Genomic DNA, 14,293 nt, shown 5'->3' with positions numbered 1-14,293 from the left:
GTGCACCTTTATAAACTGTTTCCATTATCATAGCACCGTAATATGTCTTAATATCGCGTAGAGCTAGTCCCGTTTCGTTGTTTTTCAGGATGTCCCTAATACTGTCAGTTCACACATTCCTCCTACTGTTTTATTTGTGTATATTTCTTAAAAATTTTCAGCATCACCTTTCAGCTTTCTTTATTCATTTGGGATTGTTAACTAAATTTGCATTCAAATTCTAATTTATATTTTAGAGGAAAAAATGTGATATGTCCCCAAAGTTAAGTCTGTGCCATCATTTATTCATTCATTTGTTTTACCTTATTTTTTAAAGGCATTGTAAGAGTCTTAACATTTCTCACTAATTTATTTCTAAATCGTCTGTACTTTTGTTGTCATTATAAATGGTATCTTTTCTTTTTTGGGTTTTTAGCTGAGCTTACTGCCAGTCTAGTCCGAATTTCTGGCTTCCCTTGAATCATGAGCTCTGACAGCTGTGAGTGGTCCCTTCGTTAGGACACGCACTTGCCAGTTCACATCTGTAGGTAGTTGAGTTCATTTAGGGTTAGATGAGTCATAGACACAGACATTGACATCACTGCTTGATGCTGTGCTGCTGACTCCATGACATCACCAGCTCTAGTCCTTGCTTATCTGATTTCCCTGGACATGACCACACCTGTTTGTACCACAGCCTGGCCGCTGAGACCGGAAGCCATTGCCAGCTGCTCCTGCCCAGCCACTCTCCACAGCCTGGCCCTTCCTGGCCAGAGTGGTCCCTGCCCCTTGTCTAAGCAGTAGCCCTAAAGGGGCTGACATTCTCCTCTCCTCCACAGTCTTACTTGCATTTGTAAGTCTGCCAGTTAGGAGGGAAGGGTCTAAAACGGAACATAATATCGTAGAGTATATATAGTGTACGCCACGTAAATTACAGGCAAGAAGAGAACTTCTAAGTCACCACTTGCATCTTGACTTACGGTGACCACATAGACTGCAGCAACTTCAAGATAAAACTTCCTAAGGAAGGATTGTATTTTAACTTAAGACACGTTTGTCACGTACATTTCTGTGATGTGTGGTAATCCCTCAACTTCTCTGACTGCCGCACTGGCAGACTCAGGGGAGCTTGCTCATTTGCCTGTTTTCAGCATATTTCCCCCATCGTTCTCTAAGCGGAGTCTTCCCAAAGGTGCATGTCTTATTTCTTTTTAGCTTGTTAGATATTGCCACAGTTTTTTCTTTTTTTCAGTCCTAACTCACAAATCATCTTCCAGTGTTCTATTATTTCAACATTGAGAATGAATTATATGCTTAGAGTGTCCCAAGTTCATTTAGCAGCAAATAACTTTGGCTGATTAAAGATGTTTAAATATATTATTCCTACTAAGTATATAAATGTGAAAGAAACAGGCTATAATTCATCTTTTTCCTTAGAGTTCTCATATTTGTGTTTTAATTATTTCACTGTTGAATATTATTAGTGCCACAAATGTCTGTTCTCTTTGGGGGTTAGTTTGTTGTTTGCTGTTGTCTTTCCATCCCTCCACCATCCATGATGTGTGTCCATTTCATTGACAGTTATTCAGTTTGGCTTTGTCACCTTATTTGTGGCCTCTTTTCCACTGGCCCCTCTGTTGGCTCTGGTGAACAATATATTGGAAATACGAGTGGACGCGTGGAAAATGACTACCCAGTACCGTCGAATGGTGCCAGAAAAAGCCCAGGACATCGGAGCATGGCAGCCCATCATGCAAGGAATCGCAATTCTGGCTGTGGTAACCAACGTGAGTAAAAGCGAGGTCACGGGGTCAAGTCGTTGAAAAGGGCAAAAATACATTAGCATTGCTACCTGAGGAATCAGATGTTTGGTATTTCTTAAAATGGGAGAAAGATGCAAGACTATCATCCAATCAACAACATAGTTGTAATTGTTTATATTTTTAATATTTTTAATGTATTTTATTTGTAATTATCACTCATGACTTGCAAAGTCAAGATCTCTTACTGAGGCGGTTGCTAAGAAGACTAACCATTATATTATTGTTGCACATGTGCTAAAGTTTTTATTCCCTAGAAACATGGTAATAGTAATAACAAGTACTGACTTTTAATCCTCACATGATTGTAAAAGGAAATACCCAAAAGTGCCTTTATAATGGAGATAAAAATCGATCCATTTAAATATGAGGACCCTAAAATAGCGGCTATCATTCCACCATATTTTACCATCTATTCCAGTTTATCAATGTAAAATATTAACTGTTTGGTGATGAAATATAAACACTTTGTGCATTCCCAATTGGTGTCACCTTCCTTGTCTCCGAGGACAGAGGTTCTCTAAGGAGGCAGGTCCCATCTCTCCTCCCCACCCCACCCCTTAGTCACGGCGAGTCACTGTCTGGTTATCAGCTAAGCCACTGCATACCCTGCGTGTATCCCAGCTGTGAGGGAACAGAATTCATTTGTTTACAAGCTGTACTGATTATGGACCTGTCTGAACAATCTCTCTCTCTCTCTCTTTTTCCCAACAAGCCAACAGCAAGCTCTCAGGCAGACTTCCTGCCCCAGAAGTATTCTTACAACCAGGCTATTTCTTCCCTTATTTCACAGCCAAGTTCACTCCGAGGTTGCAGTCTCCAGCAACATGATATGCCAGTTTTAATTTATTAATCAAGCCACACTTGCCCTGAGTCCCTAGCCTTTTCCCACAAGCACTTACAGAAACAGAACCGAATTCGGCAGCCCCCGTGGTAGCCGAGCACTGCAGGCTCTGGGGTCAGACCCGAGCTCCAGCTCCCAGCTCTGCAGCATCCCAGCCGCACCACCTCGGGCCAGGCCTTAACACTCCGAGCTCTTTTCCTCATTTGTAAATTGAATAATTCCCGATCACACACTTTAAGAACATCGTATACCACAACGGGCGGTTAGGGAATTCAGAGAGTTAACGTGTGGAATGCTCAGGGCCTGGGCCTCCTGGAATGTTAGTTGCCGCTGTTTATCCTCTGCATTCCTCTTCATCATTCACAGGGACTCCGTGGAGACTCGGACAGGTGTCTAAGCTAGAGGCACAAGAATGTAACAATGTGCTACTGTCTGGGCCAGGCTTAGCGATAGTTCTCTGGGATCCAGCTGTCACCCCCAGAACTCTCAATTGATCTGAACTGCATGCCATCCCTCCTTTTTGGAGAAAGTTCAAATCACACACACACACACAAGCAACTAATAGGTTCCATGAGCGTCCGTTCCCCCAGAGAGCCCACACTTTGCACATCCACGGCGCTGCGAAATGCAGACTGATGTTGGGAAATACGACAGTGAGGCTTCAAGTTCCACAGCCATAAGAGAACGAATCTGTCACATTCAGTACGCTGCACAGCGCTAAGCGGGGCGGGAACGCGGACCTGTGTGCTTTAGCCACGTTTTCAGCAACAAGGTTTGAAACCAAAAGCGTGTTTGTTTGACCTTCAGCTAACCAGAAAATCCAATTGAGTCCTACCCCCCATTCCACAAGCGTCTGGTTTGATTGTCTCAGGCACCTTGTCCTCGTATCCCCAGCCTGGCTCCACTCCCTCCGCGCAGATGGAGTGCTGGCTGTGTTTCCAGGGCCACCCTCTGTGTATGTACGCGTGTGTGCACCCACAGGCACACGCGTGCGTGCTCATGGTGCTGCTGGGTCTTACCCAGGTAGGCGTCTTTTCTTGCGCACGTATATCATCACCTCGGCTACCGAATGTGGGCCTCCTCAGACTAACATGCACAAGAAAGGCTAACTTTCCAAAATAGGGAAACTTTTAACTGTAGGAAGAAGAGAATAGCGATAGCAGAGATGAAAATGGACATTAAGCAGGAGTTTGGTTTACAATCATTTTAAAGCTGCTCACTAAGTAAATAAGATGAATTGACATTGTTGTATTGTGCCAGAGCATCTGCTATTGAAGACCAATTTTAATTTATTTTTACATAAAGGGAGAATTGTGTTAGGAACAGCATGTGAAATGAAGCACTGCATTTATTTGTACTCAAAGCAGCTCAATTCAGGAGGAGAAAGTATCTTGTCTGAAGATAATAGAATTAACTTCCTTGTCGGAATTTTTGTAGCTCCCTAAAGCATATCTGCAGGTGATTCTCTAAAAAGCTATGGTTGAGTAAAATAACAAATATTCTTGCCTTATACCACCACCACCACCACCACCACCACAGAAATATTTCACTTTGGGGGAAATTTTGCAATACAAAAGCCCCTTATTTGTTTTCCTAGTTTGCCTGAGATCTTGTTTGTTGACTTGTGGCCTCACTGTATCTAAACCATATGTTCCTATGAATGCTCTTACAAATCATAGCGTGCCAGAAACAGGACTGTTCTTCTGCTTCAATAAATGCCCAAATCAGTGAGCTTTGTTTAGTCACATAGATTTTGGATTGAAATATTCTTTCTCTTTCCTTCAAACCAATTTTACACATTGGAAAGCTTAAAGCCCAAATTAAAAACTTTTGGAGAAAATCCATGTAATTCATAGTACTTGCCTTCTGAGTAGATGCCTGTCTATCTGCCTAGTTTAGACCCACGTTTAACTTTGACCCATACTTATTCCTTTAATCTGGAAACACACTAGACTTTGTTATTTAATAATTTATAATGTTCACAACTTTATCCATTTAATATTTTAGAAGTTTAGAGGCTTAGATACCATATCTAACAAAACAGACATCATTGCTTGACTGTGTGAATGGAGCAACCCAAAGAGGGGGAGGGGGTGGTTCTGTTGTTGTTTTCTACATTTTAATAACATTAATTTAAAAATAGTTGCTCTCTAATGAAGCAACATCCATAAGTATATACTGACAGTTTAAAATAAATCAGATTATAGACTGACTTGTCTAAACAAGTCTAGATACTATAGAATAAAAGTATGAATCTAAAAGCCATTAACTTAGATCAAGGAAAATGTATTTTATGCAGCTTACATTCCATTTTTAAGAGACAAACTATTTTAAAATCAGTTTTGTATTAATTATTTACACTATAAAAAAATTATATAGAGCCAAATTATTTTTAGAATATTACACCTTCTCCATCTAAATCATAAAAGATTTAAATTATATTGAATAGAGCTCCAAGGTTGATTGAATTTTGTTATATTCTAATTTTTGAAAAAATAATTCACATACATTATATATGCAAGCAGCTCTTGAGTTAGCCACAATTATTTTTACTGTACTTAAGAAACATCTCAGGCAACTATAGGCCTTGCTTTTGAACTGTAGATAAGATTTCTGGACATTTTTTAGAATTGAAGATGAAAAGGAAAGGAACTATTCTACTTTAAAGCAACTGCTCAAAGATTTTAGGATATTCACTCTCTATATCCATTTGTTACAGATTTAGTTAGGAAAGAATCAAGGTTCCCGAATATTTAATTTTAAAAACAATCAACTGATAAAAATGTAATTCTGGCATCTTTGTTAACCATCCCTAAAAGGGCTCTAAATTAATGCCCCCCTCTTGTTTTCCTCCCAACACAGGCCATGATTATTGCTTTCACATCAGACATGATCCCCCGCCTGGTGTATTACTGGTCCTTTTCTGTCCCTCCCTATGGGGACCACCCCCACTACACCATGGATGGATACATCAACAATACTCTCTCCATCTTCAACATCGCGGACTTCAAAAACAGAAGCAAGGGAAATCCATACACTGGACTTGGCAACTACACCACATGCAGGCAAGTTTTGCTTATGTGTTTAAAAATGTATTTCACCTTTAGGACTTTGATTGTAAGGCAATTCTATTTGGTATAATTTAAATAAAATAGCTAGAGATATCTTTTCCTAGCTACCTTTTCTATCAAACTTAAAGGATAATACATAAAAGTTAATACAAACTAGGATTAGAGCTTCCAATCATAAAGCAAGATTTAAAGGCGAGAATTTCAAATGATTACAGGGAGACTGATTCCAAAGAAAAGACTTATATTTTAGAAAGAAGAAACTTAAGAGTTCCAAAAAGCAAGATAATTCATTTGTCATGACTAATGTGTTATTAAGCACAACTTGACAACATTGAATGATGACAAACTAGCTCTCTCATTTAACAAAGAAATGCAAAGACAAGAAATGCAAATACCTCCACCTCGCCAGCAGTATTCTCTAAAAGTATTCCAAAGTGCTCTGCATTTATTTTAATGGCCGGTGGGATCAACTGTGGACAGTATATGTGAACTAAATTACCCCTTGATAAAGTTTGTTGACTACATACAGGTCATTGATTAACTTTTTTTTCCCAATCAGTGACTTAAACCTAAAGGAGGATTTAAAATGTATTTAGTTCTACTCCTCAAAGCCTTCTTCAATTCGGATTCTCAACAACACAACCAAGAAACCAAAAATAAGCCTCAAATAAAAGTTTCAAATTTACACACAGTAGAGCTTCTTAAGAATTCCACATTGAATCTGCTTTATGTAATTCCAGAGAGTAATTAAACTCTCCTAGGATTAATAGGTTACAGGAAGAAAATTAGAGGTGTGCTGCTTGAGGGAGAGACATCAACAGCAGTAGCACATGATATCTGACCACAAGGAAACGAGCAAGAAACTTGTAACAAGCAGACAGTACTCCCAATAGAGGGGAGAACCCCATAGCTGAGTGAACGCCGATGGCACCATGAGAGAAACAAATTTATAACTATATTCAGAAATACACTCAATTGTTTTAGTTATATAGTCTTAAGAAAGCAAGGATAAAACACTAGGAAAAAAATGTAAGACACCTTTGTTCTCTTTTTACAAAGATGGAATCTGTCATTACCATCATTTCCCCATTGTATGTGAAATATCACTGGAAGAAATATCACTGGAAGAGTATTTCAGGGTTTTGTTACCAAATTAAACTCTTAGAGAATATTTATATGATGTCCAACTTTAAAAAAGTGTTGTTTAAAATAGGACCTCTTTTTAAATGGGCCCTTTGTTTACAGTATTTGATCAAAAAGAATGACCTCCTGATCTGCCCCCACTGTGTTTCCAGGTATCGTGATTTCCGGTACCCTCCTGGACACCCTCAAGAGTATAAACACAACATCTACTACTGGCACGTGATCGCGGCCAAGCTGGCTTTTATCATTGTCATGGAGGTAGGAGAAGCAGTCAGACTTTGAAATAATTCATACGGCAATATATTTGCATACCTTTCATCAGCTTTAAGTGTTTCCGACTCCGTCTTAAAATGTACAATACATTCTTATCTCTTGCTAACAATTATTTTAGGACATGTATTAATCAAATTCGACCTGAGAATACCCATAAAGCTCACATCAATTAAATGAAGTTGCTCATCTGCTTTAAAAGTTAAAAGCACGTTGTGTGCTAAGGGGATTCAATTCTTTTCAGTTCAGTATGGAGTGTCTTCAGTAAGGAGTGGGGCACTGGGCTACATGTTAGGCTGAGAAGGGGCTTATTCAAAATGAGTAAGATCTGATCTCTGCCTTTGAGAAACTTATTGCTGTTAATAGTTTTACTTGTATTATTATGTCTATTAGTTTTACTTGTGTTATTATATTTATTAATTTTCATAAAATACCTTCTTATAATATTTTAATAATATTTTGTATTCTTAAAGTTAACCAGCTTTGAAAAATGAATAAGGCAGCTATCAATTTGAAATTGATCTAGTCAACTTTACTTTTTGCACTGAGTGAATAGCTACCACCAAATTCCAGAGCCTCAGAAATTGCTTGCTGTGGTCAGTTAGGATTACATTTAGCTGCAAGAAACAGAAAATCCATCTGTAGTGGTTTAAACAAATAAGGGTTGGTTTTTCTCACATAAACTTCAGTGGAAGTAGGTGAACGCTCCTGAGTCGATAACAGCTTGCTGACACAAGGAGCATGTCTCTGATTTTCTAGGTTTTCTCTCATTCAGTGCCACTTTATGGTTGCAGCATGATGGCTGCAATTCCAGATAACAGGCTATGTCCTCGTCAGAAGGAGAAGGACAATGCTAGCCATATCTGTTCCTTTTTGTCAGGAAAGAAAATATTTTGCCAGAACGCCCCAGGGAAGACTTCCATGTATATCTCAGTTACCAAATACTAATAAAAGAAGAAAATAATTCATCATTGGCTCACCATAATAAGTGGGTTCTAGAAGTACTGTATCTGGTATACAGCAAGAGTTACTAGTTTATATTCAAGTATGTCATTACCAAAGTGTTTAGATTTCTACTTTTGATCTCATGGTATACTAGTTACTGTGGGGCCATCTCACTACAAAACATTTGGAATCATCTTAAAACATAGTTTCCTTTGCTTTTGAGCTCACAAGGGAGGAGAATCTACAAGAGGGAGCAGCATCTCTTCCAAGACCCAGAGATTTAACAGCTCTACGTAAAACATAGACAGAAACACAGGGAGTCAGCCAAAATGGGGAGACAAAGAACATGCCGCAAATAAAAGAACAAGAGAAAATCTCCAGAAAAATAACTAAATGAAATGGAGGCAGGCATTCTATCTGATACAGAGTTCAAAACAATGGTTACAAAGATGTCAAGGAACTTAGAACTTCAACAGCATAAAAGAGGACATAGAAACCACACACAAAAAAAACCACACACAACAGAAATGAATATATTAAGAGCAGTGGTTCCCAACCTTTTTTTTTTTTTTTTGGCCATGCCCCCTCCCTCGCCATGACATATCTTTCTTATTCAAAAAGTGAACTCCTGTTAATGTGGAAGATGCCTAAAAGGCCATTAACTTGATCTAAACAGGCTTTCAAGAACATGGCATCCATGAAAGAGAAAAATAAAAGAACAAAAGGACAGTTGAAGTACTGAGGAAGAAATCACTAAGAAATTGTTAAAAAATAATATGAAATTATATGAAAAAATAGCAAAGAAAGTTTCAAAACATAGGGAACTGAAATGCATAAATATGTCACAATATATACTTATATACTATACTAGAGGCCTGGTGCATGAAATGTGTGCACTGGGGGGGTGGGGGGATTCCCCTCAGCCCAGCCTGCACCCTCTCCAATCCGGGACCCCTCAGGGGATGTCCAACTGCCGGTTTAGGCCTGACCCCCGAGATAGGGCCTAAACCAGCAGTCAGACATCCCTCTCAATACTGGACCGCTGGCTCCTAATCGCTCACCTGTCTGCCGGCCTGGTTGTCCCCAACTCCCCCCCTCCCCCACACCGGCTTGGTCGCTCCATGCAGCCTGCTGTTCAGTCGTTTGGTCGTCCCTCACTGACCGCCCTGCCAGCCTGATCATAGGCAGCCATCTTGTGAGGGTGTAGGGTCAATTTGCATATTATCTCTTTATTAGATAGGATATGAGGACCCTAGAACCATAAGAAATGCAAAAAACTCACTGTTAATAGCTCATTCTAAAATTGCCCCCCTTAAAAATCAAATTGTTCTGCCCTATCTTGGGAACCACTGTATTAGAGGGAATCAAAAGTAGATTACATAAAGCAGAGGATTGAATCAGCAGTTTGGCAGATAAGGTTGCAGAAAACACCAATCAGAACAGCTAAAAGAATCCAAAAAAAAAATGAGGATAGTTTAAAGAGCCTCTGGAACAACATCAAGCATGCCAGCATTCACATAATGGGGGTACCAGAAGGAGAGAGAGAGAGCAAGAAATTAAAAACTTATTTGAAGCAATAATGACAGAAAACTTCCCTAGCTTGGCAAAGGAAATAGGAAATGTCCTGGATGTACCTTTCCAGGAAGCACAGAGAGTCCCCAGTGAGGTGAACTCAAAGAGGCTCACACCAAGACACATCATAATTAAAATCACAAAGGTTAAAGACAAAGAGAGTAGCTTAAAAGCAGCAAGAGATAAGCAGTTAGTTACCCAGAAGGAAGCTGCCATAAGACTGTCAGCTGATTTTGCAACAGAAACTTTGCAGGCCATAGAGATGGCATGAAATATTCAAAGTGATGAAAAGCAAAGACCTACAACCAACATTATTCTACCCTGCAAAGCTATCATTTAAAGCAATTTAAAAACACTGTATACAATATCTATTACGAGTTTTATAAAGCTCAAATCAAGCAAGACCAAACAATGTATTATTTTGGGATGTATACATATTTTGTTAAACTTTTTTTAAGTAAAAAAATATATAGAGTTTACTTTTGAGGAAGAGGCTTGGGACAAGATAGAAAAGGCCCACACACTAGAAATGTACAGAATTATCAGTGTTGTGGTGAGTACTGTAGATACTAGAGCTGTTCTTTTCTATCAAATAGTATTCCTGAAATAAGTAACAACATGGAGCTCCTTGGCACAGCCTGGACGGACATGTGCAGTGCCCACCCCCTTGTCCAGATGCACTGCCATGATGACCAGCAAGAATAAAGGAGAGGACTGTTCCCTCCATGTCTTTGTGGTTGACTTGTTTCTTTTTCTCTCCTTCAGCATGTCATCTACTCCGTGAAATTCTTCCTGTCATATGCAATTCCAGACGTATCGAAAAGGACGAGGAGCAAGATCAAGAGAGAAAAGTACCTAACCCAGAAGCTTCTTCATGAGAATCACCTCAAAGACATGACCAAAAATATGGGGGTCATCGCTGAGACCATAATGGGAGCAGCAGATAACCATTTACGACCCAAATTAGAATAAGAGCTTTAGGTTCTGAGAAGCACTTTAAAGAATTTTACTCTTGTCAAAAAATACTATGAACCTCTGATGAAAATGCTTCAAAAGCACCCCTTCTGCAGCAGGACGGACTTGTGTTTTCCTGTTTGTTTTTAGGGAGTGTTTGGCCGCTTCACTTTGCCAGACCTGTGCCAGTGACCTTCCCCTCACAGTGCCATCCTTAGAGACGAGACACGCCTGCTTCTGCGTGACTGAAAATCGCTGGCTCAGAGTCCCGCCTGAACGCTGCATGAAGTGGCAAATAGACTCAAGGATTCCTGACATTTGGGCGAATTATCACTGCCCTACAGACAAGGAAACCTCAGTGAACAGGAAACAGTTTCAGTCTTCCTGGTGGCTACCTGTCCATCTCACAGAGCGCTCTTCATGCACGGGGATGAGGACAGCGAGGTCCTGCAGGTGTTTGTGCTAACCCACAGGACGCCTCTTACTCCCAGGAGCCGTCCCAGAGTGTTCTGTGCCTAATCAATGTTGACTGCTTTGCAGCTCAAAGGGAATAAGATGACAAAAGCAGGGAAAGTTACAGATTCAAATAGAATTTAATTCCTATTGATCAGGATAATTAATTTACCTCTCCTACTAAAGATGTATAGTTTCTTGGGGGGGGCGGGGGAATCAAGGAATTAAAATTATCTCTTCTAAAGATGTGTAGTTTCTTGGGAAAACAAAGAAATCAAGGAATTAAAATTACATTTCTATCAACGTAATAGTCTGGGAAAGATAAGCCATCAATTTCCCACAGTCGCCCTTTATCCACTAGCTGCAGGGCGCACAGTATTCCAGATCACGAGCGCCATCGCGAATGGCGCCCTACACAGCCACTGTGACATGATGATGCCAAGCGCGCTTACCAGAACACAAGTGCCCTGATGGTGAGCCACACTGTGTCCCTGTGTGGGGAGCACCTTTTGGCAAGGATTCCGCGTGTCCATGGGATCAACATACCAAAGCCTCTGCCCCAAGTAGCTCCCTGCACCCTCCATTCTCCTATTCCCAACCCAGTAACTTGTTTGTAATTGCATGTTTGCACCAGAGGGGCATTTGTGGGGAGGGAGGAAGACGGGAGTAAACCCAGATTATTCCCAACCCAGAAAAGACTCTGGGTTTGATTTGTACTTCCAGCATCCTTAAAGCCAGTCGGGCATTTAGGCTCTGACAAGAAGATGGTTTGGTCACAAACCCTGCCCTCGGCCGGAGGTCACTTCCTGCCGAATGCCTGCACCGTGCCTGTCTTGCCCGAGATGTGTTCAGCTGAGCAGTCTTTACAGCGCCTTACTGCCTTTCCGGTGCTAGGCCCTCTGGGGAACTCGAGAAGATACGGAGCCCGCACTCCTCACTACTGACTGGCAACGGGAGTGATGGGTGCGGGAGAAGGTGCCTAGCACCGGGTCCTTGCTAGATGGGCTGCCACCCACTGGGGTGCTGCTAAACACCCAGGTGCCATGGGAGCCAAGCTGCTCGGAATCCCAGCAGCAAAGGAAAAGGAAACACGTTTTCGTGTTTAGAGGCTTGTTACCATAGGGTAGTCGAACTCCAGATCACAATTCTAAATACCTGCCCTAAATGTTTTTTTTTTTTAAAAAAAGCAGTATTTACGTAGGATTCCTCAAAGCAGTCTCTGGACTTTTGAATTGTCCCTATGGACCCTGGACAGCATTTCACTCACTGTCTGGATAAGGCTGCCGAGGTGATCAGAACGTGGCCATGAGGGGCCGACTGCTCCGGGAGTGAGAAACGAATTTCTTTCCCCGGGCAGCTTTCTCATCCCACACAGCCTAGTGCCACTGCTCCTGCCCCACTCCCTGTGACGCTCTCCCGGAAGCGGTGCGCTTCCTCCGATTACCTCCTCTCCTCTCTGAACTGTGTGACTCTCTCCCGGTGTGGGATTTGGCAGTTCCTCATTGTGTATGGAAGCATGGAAAAGAAATGCTCTTGCCTTATCTCCTCGTATACACAACGCTAAAAGAATTACGCATTTTCTTTCATACGTTGTCTTCACGGTCTAAAACGTGCTTCCTTGGACAGGAGGGCACAAAACCTCTACACTTTTCAAGGCAGCAGATGTGACATACGGCACTGCCAACACTTCCCAAACAGCTCCGTTGCAGTGGGCGCCCAGCGCCACCCAGGACACCAACACTGGTGATGCAAGTCTAGCGCTGGCCTGTCAGTGGTGAAGAAAAGTGTGGGGCTCTGCCTGCAGCCATCATGGCTGGGTCTAAGCGTGTGCAGAGGCAGCGCCCTGGGGAAGATGGATGAATGGGTGTGGCCGTGGGCCTGTGAAGGGAAATCCAGCCCTAGAGCTGCCCAGCGTTAACCACTAGAGAAGTGTAATGCCTGTGAATTTTAACAGAGCGGAGCATTAGACCAAAATACTCAGGGGAGTTTTCTTTATCCCTCCGGTGTTCTAGTTATGTCAGTAGATAGAAGGGGAAAGCTACCCTTTGTGTTGGAAGACTAAGCAAGGCCATCTTACAAACTGTCACCAAAGCCTTCCCTTTGAATTGCGCACACATCTTGAATTTCAGAAAACATGAATTCACAATAGGGGGGCAGAATGTGCTCTGTTGTTGAAACACTTCTCGTAACATTTGTCATGTTTGTATTTTAAGATGTTTGAAAAATTAAACTGTATGAGTAGCCTAACTAAATTAGAACTGAAATATTCATATAATGCTCTTCATACACCATGGCATAAGATGGAAAGTTTGTAATGTTTTGTGATTTCTGTGCATTTTAATATCCTTTTATAATTATGAGCATTTTAATAAAATCATTGTAAAAACAGTACTGTGGTCTACTCATTTAATTGTCTTAATTGGTACACAGCAGGTATATTTGCTCTTTCTTAAAAAACATTATCACTCAGATAACAAATGTGCACTTTTATATAGATAACTAGAGGCCCGGTGCAGGAATTTGTGCATGGGTGGAGTCTGGCCAGCCTGCCCCAATGAGGGCCGATCGGGGGCAGGGCCAGCCATGGGGAGGGGCCGCAGGAAGTTGCAGGGGGCCAATCGGGCCCCAATCAGGCCAGTTGGCTGCTGCATTGTGTGTCATAGCGACTGGTCATTCTGGTTCCATTCTGTCCTTCCGGTCACTTGGCTTTTATATATAGAGATATCTAAAATTATATTTTTTCACAGCCTGCACTTACTTTGAAGTATGGTTTTTCTGGGATAAATTGTGGGTGGAGACTCAGGCAAGGCTGCTGCATACAGTTGTTGAGTTGGAACCCTGCACAGGGCACCAAGCCTGGAGACCAAGTGGGAGCTGCAAACCAGCCCACCTCACCTCGCCAGGTGCACCAGTGTCCCACTGCACCAGCAGGAGGAGGATGTGCTTGCTCTAAATGCATAATGACAGCTTCTGGTCATGATCATAGCGGCAATATCGCCCATGGAGGGCAAGTGTCCATGAGTCTCAGTAGGTTCTGTTTAAATGTAAAATGGCCCTGGGTGCAGAAAGGGGAAATTATGGTGAATATCCTATCTAATAATAGACAAACATGGTAATTGACCATACCTTTGCTATGCCTCCCATTGGCTAATCAGCATGATATGCAAATTAACCACCAACAAAGGTGGCGGCTAATTTGCATACTGCAGGCAGGCGGGCCAGCGGGAGCAGCCATCTGGGCC

The 14,293-nt window shown here is 41.6% G+C and overlaps 1 protein-coding gene across 1 annotated transcript in view; it reads left to right on the top strand.

Moving 5' to 3' along the window:
- ANO6 (anoctamin 6) overlaps nt 1-13,432 on the top strand; it is a 189,089-nt gene extending 175,657 nt beyond the window's left edge. The window contains exons 17-20 of the mRNA XM_081082698.1: nt 1,561-1,766; nt 5,506-5,708; nt 7,010-7,115; nt 10,410-13,432. Of these exons, the coding sequence (XP_080938824.1) occupies nt 1,561-1,766; nt 5,506-5,708; nt 7,010-7,115; nt 10,410-10,616 (722 nt within the window). The 3' untranslated portion in view covers nt 10,617-13,432. The remainder of the gene's footprint in view (nt 1-1,560; nt 1,767-5,505; nt 5,709-7,009; nt 7,116-10,409) is intronic.
- Nucleotides 13,433-14,293: the final 861 nt, after the last annotated feature.

Source organism: Myotis nattereri (assembly GCF_964212035.1).
Source record: "Myotis nattereri genome assembly, chromosome: 2".
Taxonomy (NCBI): Eukaryota; Metazoa; Chordata; class Mammalia; order Chiroptera; family Vespertilionidae; genus Myotis; species Myotis nattereri.
This window is presented reverse-complemented; position numbering and strand designations above follow the sequence as displayed.